This window comes from Cnephaeus nilssonii (assembly GCF_951640355.1).
Source record: "Cnephaeus nilssonii genome assembly, chromosome: Y".
In the NCBI taxonomy this organism is placed as follows: Eukaryota; Metazoa; Chordata; class Mammalia; order Chiroptera; family Vespertilionidae; genus Cnephaeus; species Cnephaeus nilssonii.
In genome coordinates, this window is record NC_137096.1 from 3,340,508 (window position 1) to 3,361,639 (window position 21,132).

The window sequence follows — 21,132 nt, forward strand, 5'->3', positions numbered from 1 at the left end:
AGTAAATCATCCACATACTGAATTAGAGTGGAATCTCTAGGAAATTTAACATCATTTAGATCAGCTTTTAATATCTGGGAGAAATAGGTGGGACTTTCTGTATATCCTTGGGGCATCACAGTCCAAGTAAATTGTCGATCTTCCCAAGTGAAAGCAAAGAGATATTGACTGTCCTTTTCTACAGGAATGCTGAAAAAAGCACTACATAAATCTACTACTGAAAAATATTGGCAGTCCTCAGGAATAGCTGATAATAAAGTATGTGGATTTGGAACCACAGGATGTCGGGGAATAACTATCCTATTTATAGCTCTGAGATCCTGCACAAATCTCCACCCTTTCCCATTTGGTTTCTTTACTGGAAAGATAGGAGAATTACAGGGACTTGTACATGGAATTATAAGTCCTCTTCTTAAGTAATCTTGTATAATGGGCTTAATTCCAGCTAGTGCATCAGGTCTTAGAGGATATTGGCGAATATTAGGCAAAGGCAAAGTACTATCAATAGTTATTTTAATAGGAGTGGCTGACTCAATCTTGCCAATATCTGTACTGGAAAGGGCCCAAAGTTGCATTGGAACTTTTTGCAACAAATGTTCAGTTTCAAGATTATTTTCCTCTGGTGAAAGTTCCTTTAAAATCATTATTTTCCCAATTGGTTCAGTATCTGATTCATTTAGTTCTAAATACATTTCACCTTTTCGGGAAAAAGATATATGGGCATCATGGGTTTCAAGAAAATCTCTCCCTATCAGGTGAATTGGGGCCGATTTGACCAGTAAGAATATATGTTGCCCCGTAACATCCCCAAGTTGAAAGGGGACAGGTTCTGACTTAAAAACAGTCATTGGTTGGTTAGATACCCCTACCATTTGTACTGAAGCTTTGCTCCGAGGGAGAGGGAAACTTAGATGGGTAGGGTTAAGAACAGATAAAGTGGCCCCAGTGTCCACAAGGGCTTTAGTAACTTCTCCTTTTATGATAATTTCAATTTCTCCTAAAGTATTAGTAAGGAGAAGGGGAAGTACCCTCTCATAGTCCTCGGAGCAGCCCTATGCTTGCTTCTGTCTGTTTTCTCTTTTCAAATCCCATTTCAGTTTTCTACAGTCTTTCTTATGGTGGCCTGGCTTTTTGCAGTAAAAACAGACTCCTTTCTCTCCTTTTCTAAGAGACTTTGGAGTAGAACTGGCTTGGTTGCTTAATTGTTGAAGCTGTAAGTTCATAATTTGGGTAAGTTTATCTTTTTCTTTCTTTTGGATAGTTTTAGATAGCTGATCAGCCAAAATAGCCAGTTCATCAGCATGGGTAGTCTGCCAGGTCAATTTATGTTGTTTGATCAGAGTTACAAGTTCTTCATCTAGTCCTTCCAAAAATGCCGAATTTAGTAAGGGATCATTTCGATGATCCTTGAAACTGTCCAGCGACAGACCTGAATATTGTTTGAAAGTCTTTTCAAAACGTTCGAAGAAATCAAGCACTGGTTCATCAGGCTTTCTTTTACATTGCTGGATCTTGGTCCAGTCCATTCTCCGAGGAAAAATTTCAGGTATGGCTTGATAAAGCCGGTGGGCCAATTCCCTGCATTTTTCTCTGTCTGCCTCTTTCTGTTTTAAAAAATCATCTACAGGAGTATTCCAGTGAACCTTATTCAGCCATTCTGTTGCCTTGCTCTCAGAAACCAGTAGGTGTATTAATTCGAACAGGTCAGAATAGCCAGGATCATACGTTCTAACAGTTAAATCAAATTCCTTTGCAAACCCATCAGGGTCCTGCAGAGGGTCAGGAAAATCTTTAGCTAGGTTTCTTAATTCTGTTCTAGTCCAAGGAACATATACAATTGCTGGATCCCCTCTACCTGAGACAGGCTTTTCCCGGAAAGGAGCTGTTAGAATTCTTGAATCATCTTTCTCTGAGTTTGTATTCTCATCTTTCCCTAGGTCAGCAGGGAATGGTAGTTGAGGAGATATAGAAGGAGGAGGAAGAGAGGTGGAGGGCAAGTCTACACAAGGAAGCTCAGACAGCAAAGGGTATAGCGGAGGGGCAGTGAGAGGGGGAGGAATGGGGTCTTGGCACTTACTTGCTTCAGTAGCCTTCTTTAGTTCAGAGACAGTCTCCAAAATTTTCTTATTAACTTCTTGTAGAGAAGATATTTTATCCGATCCTCTCCTGGAAGCCTCTAATTTCCAATCAAGATAAGCTTCCCATTCATTAAATTTAATTTTAGAGCCGGCTTTTTCTAATTGAGCGCGCAGAAAAATCAATTTGGGGGTGTCAAAAGTTCCCCACTTTGGCCATTTCAAGTTGGTATCATTTTTAGTTAAACTCTCCCATTTTTGTAGATACTTGCAAGTTGAAATTCCATATGAATTGTACATGTACCCTGCTGGAGTGTTAACAGGGGGCTGGGATTCTTGGGGTTTAGCAACCTCAGAGGTGCAATTTCCCATCTTTTAAAATTTATTGTTTATTATTGAATATCTGCAGAGTCTGAGCAAATTTTTCTAGGGGTGTTATGTAGTGGGTTGCAAAGTGTACTGCTTATGGGTTGAGCTCCATGAGGCTCTCACCCCTCATGTCGCAATTCAACCCTCTTACGTGCCTCGGTTTCTCTCCTGGCTGTCTAAAACAGCCAGAAGGGCTCGGGGCGCTGGCTTACCAGGCCTTATGTGCGCTCCCCCGGACGAGCCAATCAGTTAATTACAGTTGAGTTGGAATTTCCCTATGGGGCTCCTTCACGTTGTGAGGGATGACCTCTGACACCTCCACAAGGTTCTTAGTCGCCTAAGAACACCCGAGAATCGGGCAGGAGGGAGGATGTGCCCCTTTATCTTCGGAGCTGAACGAGTTCAGCTCTCATAAGTTTAGCGAAGGTATTTTGCTCAGACTCTCAGAAAGCAATTCCAATTGAAGAGCCAAAATCAAAACCAGCCACCTGTTTTTTTTCCTCCAGTCTTGCCTTAACCTGGGTTCTATTAACCCTTAATCTTAGTTTCACCTCGAGGATTTTAAAACACAGCTCAAATAAAGTCAGACCCTCTACCAAAACAAGGGAAGGTCCTGGATCCAAGAGAAAACTCACCCAAATTCACCTGATGCGGCGGGGAGCCGGCGGAGCTCAATGGGCCCCTTGCTGGATCCAAGCACCGAATCCGAGTCCGCAAGGTGGTCCTGGGTGAGCTTCTTTGGAATCCTGCCGCGACTACGCCAAGTAATGTTAACGAAAAAAAACCATTGAAACCTGTAAAGAATTTTGTGAGTTTATTTGAGCCAAACTGTCGACATATGCCGGGAAGCAGAACCTCAATGAATTGAGATAATGCTCCGGAGAATGCAGGGTTACATCTATATTTACACATTGAAATCAAAGGAAAGGGACGTAGGTGAGTTACATGAAATCCATTGGTGACAGATTAGGGAGGTGGGACAAAGCAAAGCGGGGAAACCTCTGGGATAGGGTGAAAAGTGAAATGATGGACATGTGCTTCTCTTACAGAGATGGATACAGGATACCTTAACGTAATTAACAGTTGACAATTAACTTGATAACAATGAGGGAATGTCCCGGTGCCATTGTTGTGCCCTGAGGGGTCCAGGGTAAAGGAAGTTACAAGTTACCCAGACATCTCACAGACATCTCACAGATATGTTATCTTAGAGGCAAAAAGGCAAATGGGCTCAGTAAAAAAGATCTAAGTTGATCTTTGTCAGGGAAGATATCGGACTAGGACATGACTACCCACTATAACCTGTTTGTAGTTAAATATTTAATTTTCAAACCATCCTTTGTGGTTATTCCAGGTCTCTGAGTTTGCAAGACTGCCACGCAGGCCTCCCCTGAGCTTGTCAGGTTAGCATGTGGCCCCTTTCGTCCACACACCAATACTCCATCCGCCAGGAATATTTCTTGTGAATTATGTATTGCACTTATAGTTGCATCTTAATGAGTGAGCTTGGCCTTTCTGGGGTGGAGTTAACTCTTCAGACTGTGTGGCTATAAGGGCCTGCCCCTGAGATAAATTTTTCTTAGTAGGGTCTGATGCCTGCCGGATTCTTCCTTTGAGTGTGTTACTTTTGTTGCTGGTTGGGCTGCACTCTAGTGTTTTCTAAAGCCCACCATTGGTTGTGTTGATTTTGAGTCCACTTGGGTGGGTTTCATGTCCGAAAATAATCTGTACCAGTTTAGGCTACCTGTCTGGAGCTTCCATACTGTTCAGTGTTTGTGTCTGTACTTACTGGGTTGGGAGAGGCCCTGTGTAGATGCATTGAGTTCCTGGAGCCCTGAACTAGGGTAAGATTAATAAAAGACCAAGGCTCCCTGAGGTGAGCATCCACCTTAAGTCTGCTAATCTGCTCCCCTTGATGTTGCCTGAACTTCCTCAGGCTTCAGGCTCAGTGGATCAGGATGACCAGTTTGGGCAGATAGGATGAATGTATCCCTATTTGGGGCCAGCGTGGTTCAGCACTTAACAGAGAGAGTCTTACCCCTACTTCCAAGTTATACCATTCAATCTCTGCTAGTCTGCAACTCTAGCTCCTTCAGCTGGAGCACATCACCCTTCCAGTTTGGGTATATGCAGCTGCCCCCAACTAAGCAAGACAGGATGGGATGGGGTCACTGAGACCTGGGAAACATTGGAAAAGACTTCTTTTGGGGTGGTACCAACTGTGCCACAGGAGGGTGTGAGCTGAACTTGTTTTTGTTCCATAGCTGCTCCTCCTCAATTTCAGGACTGGAGCCTCTGGGCAGATTGTGCTCTGAATTTCCTAGCTCTCAGCAGTGCCTCCTTTCTCTCAAAACTGAGCTATGCTTTTCCTGCTCCCTTCCCTCATGCAGGACTTGGAGGAACAGATAAGGACAGTCTTCTGCTTGGGGTTGCGCTGGCCCTTTTGAGGGGGAGAGCTGCTTGACTCCTTTGTCTCTTCAGTGCACTCTCTAGAACTCTATGGGCTCTCCCTGTGGATTTTTGTCCTACGAAGTTTAAAGAATAAATTTATGGACTAAAACATTTTTAAGCAATCATGTAGAAGTTTATACAGACTCCCCCTGGGGAGGAGTCCTCAAATGGGAAAAACCTGCTTCTCTAATGGAAAAAAATTAGTTCAGATCCTGAATTTCTTTATCCGTGGGTTTATAAAGGCTGGCAGCTCTATGTCTGAACATGATCCTTCCTTAATTTATGTTTCCCCATGCTTTCCTAATTGGTCACTCTTCTGCAGGGTCAGTTTCAAAGTTCAGATCCCACCTCGTGCCCCCTCTTCTTCTTCCCCTTATCTTGTAACATTCCTCTATACTCTGTGAATGTTAAGATAGGCAATTCTGGCACCTTGGAGCTGTCTGCTCATCACATATGCCTTCCTCTCCCATGGATTCCCCCTTATTCCCTAATTGCCTGTCCTTCCTCTCAAATTCTTTTCACTACTTTCCTCTGTGGGACTTTTATAGCTGCAATTTCTCCAACTACACTGCTCCTGTCCCAGAATGGAGGGACCATTCATCTTTCTGTTTCTGTCCTTTTTACTGTAACTGGACAATCAATGTATCTGTGCTGCCTGTCACTACTTGAGCCAATTTAGCAGAGACAAAATTGACTCATATATGAGTGTTTATTCTAGTAACCCTGGCAGTGTGGGAAAGCAGCAGATCATCCACAAAATTCTGCTTTACTCCCTCCCCCACCACCACCATAGCCAGCTGCTTATATGGGGCACAAGAACAAAAATTACATGGGGAAGTAAGCAAAAGAGATAAAAATGGGTATGCAAAATGGGCAGTTTACAGGTAATGCAGGCTGGGGATTTGCAAAAGCCTGGAGTTATGCAAAGGGCTGGGTGTCTTCAAAGGACTGGCAGCTCTGATTTTTGCAACAAGCTTGTTAATATTTCCATGATAATAGGCAATTCCTAGATGTGGAGAATGGGCTACATTTTCAGATGAGCTCCTATGTCCTGCATGCAATTCCTAGCCAAGTTAGAAAGTGCCTTCTTTAATGAGAACAAAGCAGTTACAGTTAACAGAGCATGATTAATATTTCTTTTTTTTAATGTATTTTATTGATTTTTTACAGAGAGGAAGGGAGAGGGATAGAGAGTTAGAATCATTGATGAGAGAGAAACATCCATCAGCTGCCTCCTGCACATCCCCCACTGGAGATATGCCCATAACCAAGGTACATGGCCTTGACTGGAATCAAACCCGGGACCCTTCAGTCCGCAGGCTGACACTCTATCCACTGAGCCAAACCAGTCAGGGCAATATTTCTTATAATTGTAGCTAGTCCCCAGTATTTTATTTATGCCCCTAACATTAACAGTCTCTGTGTATCTCCTTTTTTTAATCCTTAAATATAATGCTCCTGTTCAGGTGTAATTACTCTAAATTTTAGCTGTAACTCCAGTTTGGCACCAGGTGTAGCTGTTGTGTGGCTTTTACTTCATAGCATTTTGGAATCCACCAGTCACTCTTTGTTGGTTCCTATGTATAATATACAACAGATACTTCTCCCAGTCTTATGAGTGGCCTTGTGTAGGAAGTGAACTTTATCCCACCCTACTTACATAGCTTTTGCTTTTCTCTTAAACTTTTGTTATTGCCTAAGCAGCCTATTTTATTCTTAGTGGTTCCCAGTATTGAGGTTGTGTCAAAACTTGTCAGTGTCCCCAAAGGGGGATCTCAGCACCTCATTTCTGGTTGATTAGAAGTCATACAGCAGCTTTTAGAGTATGCAAATACATTCTTTTAGGGAAATAATGGCATATGTATATTTCTCTTTGCTCTGAGCACTGGGGTGATATCCAATTAAGAATGGTTTCTTTTTTGTTTTTTTCCTTTTTGTTTTTTTACCATCTCATTTAACTCCCCAGACTGTCAGAGAATGAGTCCTCTGGTCAGCAAACACAAAACCAGTGGCACCTTTCCTGGGATGTGGTAGAGTGAGAGTGTGGAAAATGGTCATCCTTGGTCTCTGGTAAGGATTGTACTTGGCCCTAGATGGGTGTTTAATTAGAAACCTGCCCCTCAGGCCAGAGTTATGAGATATAATTATAGGCCTCATTCACAAAAATATGGGGTTCGATTTCATTCTGCTCTCTCTTCCCAGTGCCAGGGGCATGGGTAGATGGTAGGAGCTGTATTAGGTTTAATCGATCAATTGAGTTGATACCCCTCCCCCGGAACTGGCTTTTCAGTCCATTTCACTATGGACATACCCTTAGCGGAGACCACATTTCACTTGTGGTGATCACATTCCATTATCTCCCCTCTGGGTATGCATAAAGAAGTCTCTGCCCAGACAAAGCCCACCAAAAATCCTTTAAAAGCCGCTGACTCCCGTCACTGGGTGCTGGAGCCATCTAGACTCAGCCACCTGGTGTGCAGATGATAGAATAAATTTGTAATCCCTCACCACTGTGGTCTCATGTGTTCCTTCTTCAGTGACCTAACATTTGATGCCGGAAACCCTGGAGGGTTCCACAGGATGAGGAGCCATCGTCCTGGCTTCGATCACCCCAAGTTTACATCTTAGGCTAATCTCCAAAACAGAGACACTCCACAAAAATAAGAAAACAAACCGTGTTCAAGGAAGATAATCTAATATCCAGAATTACATTGTAAAATTGAAATGACCCATTTTTCAGTAACAAACAACATTAAGGCATATGAAGAAATAGAAAAATATGACTGTTTCAAAGGGAAAAGATAAAATCAACAGCAACTGTCCAAGAGGAAGATGTTTTTGTTCAGATGGTAGAATTATTAAAGACTTTTAAATTAGCTATATTTAAAATTTCCAAAGAGCTAAAGGAAGAAAGGGACAAAGTAAAAAAAACAGTAGCCTACCTAATAAAAGAGTAATATGCAAATTGACTGCACCTTCACTACGCCCAAGCCATGCCCATCAGCCAATCAGGGTGAGTATGCAAATTAACCCAACCAATATGGCGGTTAATTTGCATATCAAGACAGCGTAGAAAGAAGCCAAGCACTGCAGAAGGGAGTGAAGCTGCGGAGAAGCAAGCAGGCGGGGCCAGCAGAGAAGGGAGGCAAGCAGGTGGCATAGGGGAGAGCACAGCAGGAAGCCCTATTGCAGGAATCTTCCTGCAATGGGCTACTAGTATGATTATAATGGGAGAAACAATAAAGGGAAAAGAAACTTCAGAAGTATTAGTATGGCTACCTGCCACAGGGATGGCTATGGAGTAGAAGAATGAGGAGCTGCTATAGCACTGTTGACTTAAGATGAACCAAAATTTACCACTACTTACTGGCCAACCATTTCCCTGAAAGGTCCAAGCCTTTGAAAAGACTTCAGAGTTACAAAATATATCAGACAGTTTCTGCAAGTGCAGTTATTATCTTGCTTTGGAGACAGATTCCTGGCCTTTCTACTCTGCCACCTCCCATGATGTCACTTTCGCCTCTTGTTTATTGAATCTATCCTCATGGATGCACTATTATAAAAACCACACAGTATTATTTGCCTTTTTCATTAATTATAAACCCTTAGCTTCATTTTATCTTTTCTTTTGAAGCAGATGACTATGCCTTTTTTTTCTTAGAGGAAAGAAAAGCCATTTTTACATACCTGTAACTTTCTTGTGTATGTATCCATCACTGGAGCTCTTTTGATGGCTTTTATATCATTAACTAGAGACCCGGTGCATGAAAATTCATGCACTTGAGCGGGGTGGGTCCCTCAGCCCGGCTGCCCCTTCTCACAGTCCAGGAGCCCTCAGGGGCAGGAGGTGACCTAGCGATCAGGGGAAGGCGACGCCCCCATCACACTTCTGCTGCTGCCACTGCTGGCAGCACAAGCCTCAGCCATCCCTGGTTACCTGAGCCTCAGGCAGCCCTGGGCAGCCGCCATCTGAGGCTTGCCTGCACCTTGGGCTGGCCCTGGGGAGCTAAGGGGACTGTGGGACTCGGGAGGCAGGCGCATGGAGCAGCCAGACCTGCCTGGGGGTGGGCCCGGCCATGCCATGTGCCTGCCACCCCAGCGGGGTGGAGGGGACTGGGCGCTGCCATTTTGTGACTGTGGGCGCTGCCATCTTTGAGGGCATGGCAATTAGCATATTCCCTCCTTATTGGCTGTGGGTACCTCCATCTTTGTGAGGGCGTGATGGGAAATTAGCATATTCCCTCTTTATTAGATAGGATGTTTATTAGCTGAATTTCCAGTACCTAGTCAAATAAGTGTAATTTAGTGAAATAGGACAGTCACTTCTTAGCTACAACACCAGCAATTTGTTATTACTGTTACCATTAAAGAGTACAGTTAAAATAGGTATGATACTATTTTGACTCATGTTCTGGTATATAAGAATCTTTAGAGTGGGAAAGAAAGAGGTTGAGTTACAGATAATTTGTACAGAACCTATACCAGTTTAAATGTGCTGTGCTTGTGATCCAAGATAAAATAGAAAAGCAAAATTATTATTATTATTTAATTACATTTATTGAGGTGACATTGGTTAATGTAAGTTACAGTTGTACAACATTATGAATCAATATCTGTATATTGTATTGCATGCTTACTGCCAAAGGTCTAGTTTCCTTCTCATTATATTTTTATTCTTTTTACCCATCATGAATTTTAATAGAAGTGTTTTTAATAGGCATAAATATATTGTTGCTTGATAGGTTTCTTAGCTATCTCTTGCTCTTGTCATTTATTCTTCATGAAAGCTTTATTTAAAAATAAAAATATTTTATTGATTTTTTACAGAGAGGAAGGGAGAGGGATAGAGAGTTAGAAACATCGATCAGCTGCCTCCTGCACACCCCCTACTGGGGATGTGCCCGCAACCAAAGTACATGCCCTTGACCGGAATCGAAGCTGGGACCCTTCAGTCTGCAAGCCGATGCTCTATCCACCGAGCCAAACCAGTCAGGGCCATGAAAGCTTTATTAAAGTGTCACCAAGACTACTATTTTAAAGTTTTTTTTAAAGATTTGTTTTTAATGTTTTAAAATATGCATTGAGATTTGTTTTCTTCATACACTTATTTATGTATACTGGCTTTCACAACTGAGTAAGAGAGTAGTAGAAAAGTTTCCATGACTGTAACTCTTTCACTTGGAACTCAAAGGTTCTTACTGTAATTTCTAAATTCTAAGTGTGCTTGTTTTTTAGCTGGAGGAGAGTTGGAATGTTCAGAAACAAATGAAGGTTCTACAGAAGAAGCAATCCCAGATTGTGAAAGAGAAAGTTCACTTGCAGAGTGAACATAACAAGGCTGTTTTGGCAAGAAGCAAACTAGAGTCTCTCTGCAGAGAACTTCAGCGTTACAACAAGACATTAAAGGTTGGATGGTTTATTTATTTGTTTTTTAGGAGGTAATTAGGCTGATTTTATAATCAGTGAATATCTATTTAAAATAAACCCTTGCTTGTTTTGCAGTAGTGAGACTTACATCCTATATAATAAAAAGCATATCTGGTGTCACGACCTCGCACGACATCGTCACAAGATGGCCAGCAGGGGAGGGCAGTTGTGGGCGATCAAGCCGGCAGAGGAGGGCAGTTGGAGGTGATCGGGCCTGCATGGGAGCAGTTAGGGAGCAATCAGGCTGGCAGGCAGAAGTGGTTAGAGCAATCAGGTAGGCAGGCAGGCGAGCGGTTAGGAGGCAACGTTCCTTGATTGTGAGAGAGATGTCCGACTGCCAGTTACTTTGTAAAATGTCCCACATTTTGGTTTGTCAGACATCCCCTGAGGGGTCCCAGATTGGAGAGGGTGCAGGCTGGGTTGAAGGACACTCTCTTACCCCCATGCATGAATTCCGTGCACCGGGCCTCTAGTCTACAGCCAGGATTGTAACATCCACAACGACTGAGGCTCTACTGAACATCAGGCTGCATGTGTAGCAGGTGAGCGGGCTGAACTGCTGACCTCTCGAAGAGAGAGAGAGCCAGGGCTGATCAGCGGCAGGAGCTGCTGGCGAGGCCTGGATGAGAAGCAGGATGATCAGACCCTGCTTCTCTCTCCTGGCCTCGCCAGCAGCCAAGCCTCTCTCTCTTTCCCAGAGGTCAGCAGTTCAGCCTGCTCGCCAGCAGCATGGGGAGGCTGATGATCAGCCCCACCTCTATGGTCAGGTCCAGAGATAGGCTCGGAGATGGTGACTGGCATAGAAACCGACCAGTCAAAACCAAGTCTGGGTGAGTTGCGAGCAGGCAGTGGCTGCCTAGGAGGCAGAGCTTTTGATGCTGACTGGCAGAGAAACCAACCAATCAGACCTACTCTGGGTGAACTGCAAACGCAGAACCTAAAGTGGGGGCTGAGGAGGGGTTTTAAGAGCAACAGCTGTCTGGTGTAAGAAAGTGATTCAATTTTTTAATGACCGGTTTGGCAGTATAGTGCATATTGCTGGCTATCAGTCCAGATATAGGGATTATGTGTTTTTGTCTGCCAAGAGCATCTCCTCCTGCTGAAAAAGGCTTCCCCCCCTCATTTAAGCAATTCAATCCTATCTAATAAAGGGAAAATGCTAATTTCCCATCACGCCCTCACAAAGATGGTGGCACCAACAGCCAATGAGGTAATATGCTAATTGACTGCCACGCCCTCAAAGATGGCGCTGCCCAGTTCCTTCATCCCCACCGGGGCGGCAGAAGCACAGCACGGCCCGGCCTGGCCCGCCCCCAGGCAGGTCCGGCCGCTTCTCGTGCCTGCCTCTGGAATCCCCCAGTTCCCTCAGCCCCCCAGCTGCCCAAGTCTGGCTCTAGGGACAATCAAATGACTGAACAAGCAGGCTGTGTGGAACAACCAGGCCTAACAGGGGGGTTAGTGAGGGATGGTCAAATGACTTAACAAGCAGGCTGCGTGGGGCAACCAGGCCAGCAGGGGCATTAGTGAGGGGCGACTAGGCTGGCAGGGGGGCAGTTGGGGGTAACCAGGGCAGCCAGGGGTGTTGTTGGGAGTGACCAGGCTGGCAGGGGGTGGCAGTTGGGGCAATTAGACTGGCAGGGGGGGCTGTGAGTGGTGACCAGGCCGGCGGGGGTGGGGGGCAGTTAGGAGCAACCAGGCTGGCAGGGAGGGGGCAGTTGGAGGCCACCTGGCCGCACATGGAGACAGTGAGGGGCGTTCAGGCTGGCAGGCAGGCAACTGAGCGATTAGGAGCCAGTGGTCATCGCTTCTCGGCCTTTTGGCTAAGATCAAGTGTAGGAGCCAGTGGTCGAACATCCCCCGAGGGGTCCCATATTGGAGAGGATGCAGGCCAGGCTGAGGAACGCCCCCTTCCATGCACAAATTTCGTGCACTGGGCCTCTAGTCTATAATAATAAAATTGTAATATGCTAATTAGATTGGACGAAGCTGGGGCTGCGAGGGAAGTCCAGGTCCCGGGTGCCTGCTGAGGGCCAGAGGGAAGCCAGTGCCAGCAACTAGGGGATGGAGGGGCCTACTCTTGCACTAATTTTGTGCATCAGGTCTCTAGTGTAATAACTGGTGACTGAACTAAGTACACTTGCTCTGGTGGACAGAGTTCCTGAACAGAGGACTTTGTGGGGTCCTCAAAGATATACTACCCTGCTTTTTATTTTGCTTGGGCTAGTGCTGAGCAAAATTTGAAGACTCACTCTTTCTATCTAACTTTTGATTTGGGATTCAAGGAAGAGCTCCTGAATATATCTAATTTCATTAAAGGAATCTACTTTCCTGTTTAGGGATGTTATATACATAGTCCTTCAGCTTAAAAAGCTCAAGGTCACCAGAAGCTCTGCTGACCATCAATGTAGTTGATTACCATGTCCTCCTTGAATAAGGAATGAAATGTCTACTTGAAATGAGATTACTAGCAATAGATATGTGTGAAAATGAGTTTGAAACAAGAAAGTAGGAGGTAGAGCTATACTACAGATGGTAATGTATTAGTTTTCTCTACTGCTCTCAGGCCTTCTTCAGCTATGTGTCAATGAGAAAACAAGGGAAAAGAGCAGAAGTGCTAGAAAGAATCCATATAATGGGGACATGTCTGCTTTTAGAAATCCGTAAGAATGTATAGTTGGAGTACGATGAAATTAAGCAAGATGTCAGCTTACTCTGTCACAGCAAGTCCTCAAGGATATAGATTATAGGACAGTTCATGAAATGGATCTTCATCAGGTATAAGAGTTTTGTGTTTTCTTGCTTATGAAACCTTGGATTTTGATGTATTAAAGTAGGCGGTGGTGTTGTTTCATTTTTTCACATAACAAGTCAGCATTTTGTTGAATGGTAGGATCTATCATCTGGAAAGAATATCTCTTCAAGCTGATCTAATAGGATGATGATCTGCCTAAACACTGAGAAGGACATTTCATGTGGAAGAGCTGACTGGAGAAGCTCCTACTACTTTAGTGCAGTGAATGTCTAGATGGTCAGATAATACTTATTTTATATCAGGGCAGTTTTATCTGCCTGATAATTTATTTAGAACAATTTCAGAGCTCTTAAGTAAGAGCTTTATAGTCAGAAGAAATTGTAGCTCAGAAGTAACATTATCTCACATAGCAACAACATCTTTTGTATAAGCATTTTATCTATAGGTTTAACACTATTAACAGAAATTATTTTCAATGAAAAGGAAGAAAATATGCAGCAGGCAAGAGAAGAAGAAGAAAGTCGTAAAAAAGCAACTTCACATTTCCAGTTTACTTTAACTGAAATTCAAACACAGCTGGAACAACATGACATACACAACGCCAAACTTCGTCAGGAAAACATTGAACTGGGAGAGAAGCTGAAGAGGCTCATTGAACAATACACACTGAGAGAGGAGGTAAAGATGTTTTATTTATTTAGACAGCATCTCATTATTACCAAAATTTTTTACTATTCATTGCTAATTTAAAGCTACTGTTATAGGACAATATTTTAGATCTTTTGTATATGCGTGTTAGAAATCAGGCATCCTACATAATTAGAAGGCAATATGCAAATTGCATCACTCCGCTACGCCCACGATTGGGCCGGCTGGAGGCGCGGGGGGCGGGACTCAGGGTGGCCGATTGGCTGGCAGTAGGAGCGGGGGGCGGGGACTCGCGAGTCCCCGTCCCCTGCTCCTCCCGCAGGCCTAAACGGCTGGCGCGGGAGGACCCATGGGGCCTGCGGAAGACGCCGGTGGCGGCGGAAGACGCCGGTGGCGGCAGAAGACGCCGGTGGCCAATTGCGTGGCTGCCGGCACCAGTTTTCCTCTGGCCACCGCCCCCCATCAGAGCGCCTCCCGAGTCCCACCCTCAGCCTTCAGGAGGCGCTCCGATCAGCGGGTGGCCAGACGAAAACTGGTGCTGGCGGAAAACTGGTGCTGGCAGCCAGGTGAAGGAAGGTCTATTGCACGAAACTTCGTGCAACGGGCTTCTAGTTTATTAGAAAAGGATTGGCACCATGTGAATTGAAGGAGTAATTGGGATCCTCAGTCAATGGCCCAGGAGTCAGTGGCTTTGGACATCTGAAGTAATTTCTAATAGAAGCTTTAAGTACTACTTCTTTGCCAATGTGATACTTGGAAGATGGTGATTTTAGCATACACATTGTATTTCCAAATACTCTATCTTAGACTTCTATGAATATCTGTACAATGTATAAGTACCATTGCATTCCACCTACTATATTATTTGGAGTGAAAGCGAATGAAACTTCTAATCCATCTTATAACACACCTAAAGAAGTAAGAAGTCTAAGGGATTGATCATTGTCTGCAGAACCAGATCATTGTGTTTATTTTATAAGCTAGTCTGGAAGTTAGATAGTGTCTAGATTAGAAGCAAATTGGTGATAAACTGCTTATTTTAGCTTCCTTACTTTAAGAGAGGCTTTGGGTTTTTCAAAGAATGCCTTCCTGTCTTTATTATGCTTTAAGATAGTAAAGATTGTTGCTTTTATTTGTGTACATTGAGTTCCTTTCATGAAAAGATTTTAATTTTTAAAGGTTATGACCATTTAAAATGGAAAGTTTTATGAGTTTTGCTACCAAAAGAGCACTTACAGCATTTATCCAATTTCAATTCAAAATTTGAGATTTGTTTTAATTTAGTTTTACATTGTCTTTGAAAACATATTTAATATGACTATTCTCTTGCATCTTTTAACAGTTTTTTTTTTTAACTTACTATAGCAAGTTTCAAACTTAAGTAGAATACATCAGTTAGCTTCAGAAGTTATCCACTCTTGTGTCTAGCAACTGTTATTTTACCTGTTTTTAAATAAGTACAAGACATCACTCTCAGCACTATTTGAATGCATATCCTGAAATGACAGTCATGGACTCTTTTTGAAGCAGAACCACAATAACATGGTTACACCTAAGAATTTATCAATAATCACTTAATCAAATGCTTTGTCACTATTTACATTTCTATGTCCCACCCATACAGTTAAGATTGTTAAAATCAGATCCAAACTAGGTTTATATGTTTTATTAGTTACTGTGTCTCAGCTCTTTTTAATGTGTAGGTTTCTCTCCTTTCTCCTCTTCCTTGCAATAAGGAAACTTGTTTTAGGCGTGAATTTTAATTTTAGATTTATTTTTTATAAAGTTCTTATTTTATTTAATGGAGTCTTTAAATTTTTAAGAATGACAGTCTACTTCCCTATTAATGTGAATTTTAAAGTATATTTTTATATCATATTACTTGTAAGGCTTGTGTTTTTTAGGTGTTAACCAAATTTTCTTTTTTGGTTAAGATATAATTTAATAATATAATAAACTATTTTCAATCAAAGACAGATCTCAAGTACTCCTCAAAACTTAATTAAGTTACCTGTTATAAACCAGCATTTTTTTCTGTCACATAGGATTTTAAAACTAAAAGCGTTATACTATTTCTTCATCTGAGAACAGTATTCTAATTATTTTATTTTCCATAAATATCACTTAACAATTGAGTTTGAAAATAATAATAACTTCTTCTCTTACCAATTGTGTATATAACACATGCTAGGCACTAAGCATCTTAAATAGTTTAATCATTGCATGGATTTTTATAACTCTGTAAAGTATATATAGTTTTCACCTTCATAGATACAGGAACTGAGGTTTATTAAGGGACAGAATTTACCCAAGGCCATTCACTGAACCTGCGTTTGACTTAAGGTTATTTCTACCATTATATCATGCTACTTACCTGCATTAAGAAATTTGGGGAAATCTAATGAGAAAAAAAAATGTTCAGGAATTTATGTGTGTTATGAATGAGTTTAGTAGTTTAATCTCCATCCTTTTTGAAAACTTAGACCTAATTTTTAATGTAGAGCAGAATGGGAAGTACAAAATTATTGATGGGTGATAACTTACCTTCAACAACCATGGGTACCATGTAGTAATCAAAGGGGATGATTCCTGTAGGTTCAGGATGGTTTCAAGGTGATGTACATAGATGTTTCTGCAAGTATAGGGACAGAAACATTTAATGTTATTAGCTATGATTATATTAACAGGAAAAACATTGAAGCAAATAATTGTAGCTTATGTTATTTCTTTTCATCCATGTGTCCCCTTTTTTACTAAGTGTTGGAAGAAATTTTATTTTTTTTCTGTAGCGTATTGATAAAGTGTTCAAACGTAAGGAACTGCAACAACAGCTTGTGGATGCCAAGCTTCAGCAAACAACACAACTCATAAAGGAAGCTGATGAAAAACATCAGAGAGAGAGAGAGTTTGTAAGTTCTATTTCTTAAAGAAATTTATTGCCAGAATTATAATCAAAGCTTTTAATACCATTTAAACTAATTCAACATTTTACATCTAAATCATGCAATTTTTTTTTTACTCTAGATTGAGAAATGTTAAAATACATTCAGCCTTTTATTTCTAATGAAATTTTCATATAAGAAATATACTGGAATTTTTAGACCAAATTAGTGGAAAGACCTATACATGATTTATTTTTTATTTTTTTGTATAAAGTATTGTCTTGAATTTTAGGTAGTAATCACAAGGTTCAAAATTGTGGCAGTCATTTGGCAAGTTTGGCTTTGAGAGCTAGAGACAGTTATCCTAGTTATACTAGACAGTTATCTACTTATACTAGAGGTACAGTGCACGAAATTCATTCACTGGTAGGGTCCCTAGCGGCTGCTGGCTTCCAGGACAGTACTCCCTCCCCTCCCCTCCCCTGGCCACCTGCCAGCATCGTCAGCTGGGACCTTCCTCCCTTCCCCTGGCCAGCCTGCCCTCTGGTCGAACTCCTAGAAGAACTTTCGTTGAGGCGACAATTTGCATGCTATGCTTTTTTTATATAGGACTAGTGGCCGGTACACAAATTCATGCAGCAGTGGGGTCCCTTGGCCTAGCCTGTGCCCTTTTACAATCTGGGACCCTGAGGTGATGTAATAGAGCCAGTTTTGACCCGATCCCACAAGCCAGGCAGAGGGACCCCACTGCTGCATGAATTCATGCACCGGCTTCTAGTAGGATAATGAAAGGCTAATCTGCAAATCAGCCAGTGGAGCAACCGCTTGACCACAATGGGGAAGACGCTCAATGCAGGAGCTTCCCCCTAGTGGTGAGAGTGCTCCCACAGGGGGAGTACCGCTCAGCCAGAAGCTGGGCTCATGGCTGGCGAGCGTAGTGGCGGTGGCGGCCTCTCCCGCCTCCGCGGCAGCACTGAGGATGACCCACAGGCCTAAGCCATCAATCAGACTTCCCCCGAGGGCTCCCGGACTGAGAGTGCACAAGCTGGACTGAGGGACGCCCCCATGAGAGCATGAATTTTGTGCACCAGGCCTCTAGTATTTTATATCAAGTTTTCCAACTGTGATCATAGTGAGAACCCATACTTAACATATGCAAATTAAACTATATATGTAACTTAAATGAGGTGGTAACTGATTATAATAATACTAGAGGCCCGGTGCACGAAATTTGTGCACTCAGGGGCGGGGGGCGGTCCCTCAGCCTGGCCTGCACCCTCTCGCAGTCCAGGAGCCCTTAGGGGATGTCTGACTGATGGCTTAGACCTGTTCCCCATCAGTCAGACATTCTTAGCACTGCCTGCTTCTGGCTGAGGGATGCTCCCCCTGTGGGAGCGCACTGACCACCCGGGGGCAGCTCCTATGTTGAGCTTCTGCACCATAGTGGTCAGTGCACATCATAGTGACTGGTGTTTCTGCTGTTTGGTCATATTAGCCTTTTATTACATAAGACTAGAGGCCTGGTGCATGAAATTTGTGCAGGTGTGTGTGTCCCTCAGCCCAGCCTGCACCCTTTCCAATCTGGGATCTCTCTCACAATCCAGGATTGCTGGCTCCCAACCATTTGCTTGCCTGCCTGCCTGCCTGATTGCCTCTAACCACTTATGCCTGCCAGCCTGATCAATCCCTAACCACTCCCTGCCAGCCTATCAATGCCTAACTGCGCCCCTGCTGGCCCGATTGCTACTAACTGTTCTCCCCTGCCAGCCTGGTCACCCCTAACTGCCCTCCCCTGCTGGCCTGGTCGCCCCTAACTGTCCTCCCCTGCAGGCCTGGTTCCCCCCAACTGCCCTCCACTGCAGGCCTGGTCGCCCCTACTGTCCTCCCCTGCAGGCCTGGTCACCCCCAACTGTGCTCCCCTGCTGGTCCGGTCACATCTACTGCCCTCCCTTGCTGGCCTGGTCGCTCCTAACTGTCCTCCCCTTTTGGCCTGGTTCCCCTTAACTGCCTTCCCTTGCCAGCCTGGTTCCCCCTAATTGCCCTCCCCTGCCATCCTGGTCACCCCTAACTGCCCTCCCCTGCTGGCCTGGTCGCCCCCAACTGCCCTCCCCTGCTGGTTCTGGTCACACCTACTGCCCTCCCCTGCCAGCCTGGTTGCCCCTAACTACCATCCCCTGCAGGCCTGGTCCCCCCAACTGCCCTCCCCTGCAGGCCTGGTCACCCCTGCTGGCCTGGTCCTCCCCTGCTGGCCTGGTCGCCTCTAACTGCCCTCCCCTGCAGGCCTGGTTGCCCCAACTGCCCACCCTTGCAGGCATGGTCCCTCCCAACTGCCCTCCCCTGCCAGCCATCTTGTGGCAGCCATCTTGTGTCCACATGGGGGCAGCCATCTTTGACCACATGGGGGCAGCCATCTTGTGTGTTGGAGTGATGGTCAGTTTGCATATTACCTCTTTATTATATAGGATGGACTATTTCATTAAATGGATCATTCAAGTATTCCTCAGGATGTGAACAACTCATACTCTTAAGTGCAGGTCAAAGGTTTAGAGAGATGCATTTTCACAGAGTGGACCTTCAGTGAAAGCCAACAATGGTATCCGATACATAAATAAAGAAGTGATTGCTGTTTTCAATATACATACACATATACATACATGTAGTACATGTGTATTCTTTCTGGTTGATTTAAGGGTTTTTAAAGGTTTAACGGACTGTGTATAACATTTTGTTTTAAGAAGTTTAAAGACTGAATTTCAAAATTATCTACCTTGCAACTTTACTATATAATTTTCTTTTAAATCCATGTAAACAGCGTTGGACAAAAGTAGGTTTACAGTTATTTGTATAGAAAATAATACAATAACTAACAAATAATAATAAAAGGATAAATGGTGTTTTGTGTACTTCCCACTATAAACCTACCTTTGCCCCACTCTGTGTTGACTAGACCCTCCGTCCCAGAAACAGAGTCAGAAACCTGATCTCTGTTTTCATTATTTTGCTCCATATTTTTTCTACCTCATATTGCCACTCATGGAATAGAAGGGCTTCTAAGCCACCCAGATACTGTCAAGATTCCTAGTCTTGCTTTCTGTTTCCATTTGGTCTAATTATTTTAGTCCAAAATAGCAGAATTTAACACTGATTTTGATAAACCTTATTATGCCACCAGGATACTTCTAGCAGCTAAAATATTATTCTTACATATCTAAGTGTCAAACTGGTATAGAAAAAAGATAGAAATAATTGACAGGAGATGTAATAGGATGTTTCACCCACTGACCTGTGATTCTTTCATAAATAATGAATAAAGGCTAAGGCTATCTGGTCATTTGGCATTTTAGACATATGTTAATTACTATTAGTATTTTGCCAGAATGTTTCTGTTTTCTAGTTATTAAAAGAAGCAACTGAATCGAGGTACAAATATGAAGAAATGAAACATCAAGAAGTACAATTAAAACAACAGGTAACTTGACAATAGGGGATAATAGAATTTATGAGTTTCCTTGATCCCAGGCAGAGCCAGCTAGAACAGACAAATAGATCTCTTACCCTGTTGGATTTTTTTCCATGCATTTGACTTGTCTTGATTTTACATTGTAAGTTCCATGTCCTAAGAAATCCCTCAGTCCATGGGAAATAAGGATGACTAGTCAGCCTTTTTTATTTTGCCCTTTCTATTATCCTACATACTTTTTTACTATCTCTAATTTTGTTCTTTGAGGAAAGTAAAACTGGCAAAAAAATACATATTTTTTCCAATATGTAATTTAAAAAACTGCTTATGCATACACATGCCCACTCCCCAGGTAATATTGTATGTGTCAGTACTTTAAAAAAAATTAAGTTTTTCTCTGTATGTCAGCTCAATCTTTTTCTGTTATCCCATTGGAGTGTCTTTTTTGTGGAATAAAGTAAGCAGATGCTCAAACTCATTTATAAGACAGAGGAAAGAAAATGGGTTTTCCATATTTGAAGTATTACTAAACCTACTTAGTTTGAACAGACAGAAGCAATTAGGTATTTATATGCATACTTTATTCTCTTTTAGTTAACTAGATTATATTCTGTTCAAGAAAGTACTACCTGTTTAAAACATATAATGTTTAATGTAATAATTCCTTTAATTAGTTCTAAAGTACACTAATACATTAAAAGTGGCATGCATCTATCTTCATGAGCAACCCTTATCTTTGGGAACATTTTATAATGTAGTGATAGTCTATAAAACTAAACTAACTTATTATGACAGTTGAAGAGGAATCAAATATCAGAAGTTTATGTTTTGATCCTATTAGCAGGCTTCTAGTAAATTTAAACCCCTTACTCATAACCTTATACATTTATTTAATTGTTTGTGGGTTATTTTTTGGTTTTGTGTGTTTGTTTGTTTTTAGGAAAACAGAAAGATAGAGAGAATTTTGTTGTTCCACTTATTTATGCATTCATTGATTGATTCCTGGCTGTGTCCTGACCAGGGATGGATTCCACAATCTTGGCATGTTGGGATGATGCTCTAACCAAT

General features: G+C 42.7%; 1 protein-coding gene across 4 annotated transcripts in view; it reads left to right on the top strand.

Annotated features, from left to right (window-relative positions):
• The window catches only part of LOC307096443 (gamma-taxilin-like), a 108,136-nt gene that overhangs the window by 73,378 nt on the left and 13,626 nt on the right, over window positions 1–21,132 (top strand). For 3 of the 4 annotated variants that reach the window (XM_079766055.1, XM_079766056.1, XM_079766057.1), the window contains 4 exons: window positions 10,131–10,301; window positions 13,558–13,752; window positions 16,512–16,631; window positions 19,999–20,073. In XM_079766055.1, the coding sequence (XP_079622181.1) occupies window positions 10,131–10,301; window positions 13,558–13,752; window positions 16,512–16,631; window positions 19,999–20,073 (561 nt within the window). The remainder of the gene's footprint in view (window positions 1–10,130; window positions 10,302–13,557; window positions 13,753–16,511; window positions 16,632–19,998; window positions 20,074–21,132) is intronic. The other variant, XM_079766058.1, reaches the window with a different exon arrangement.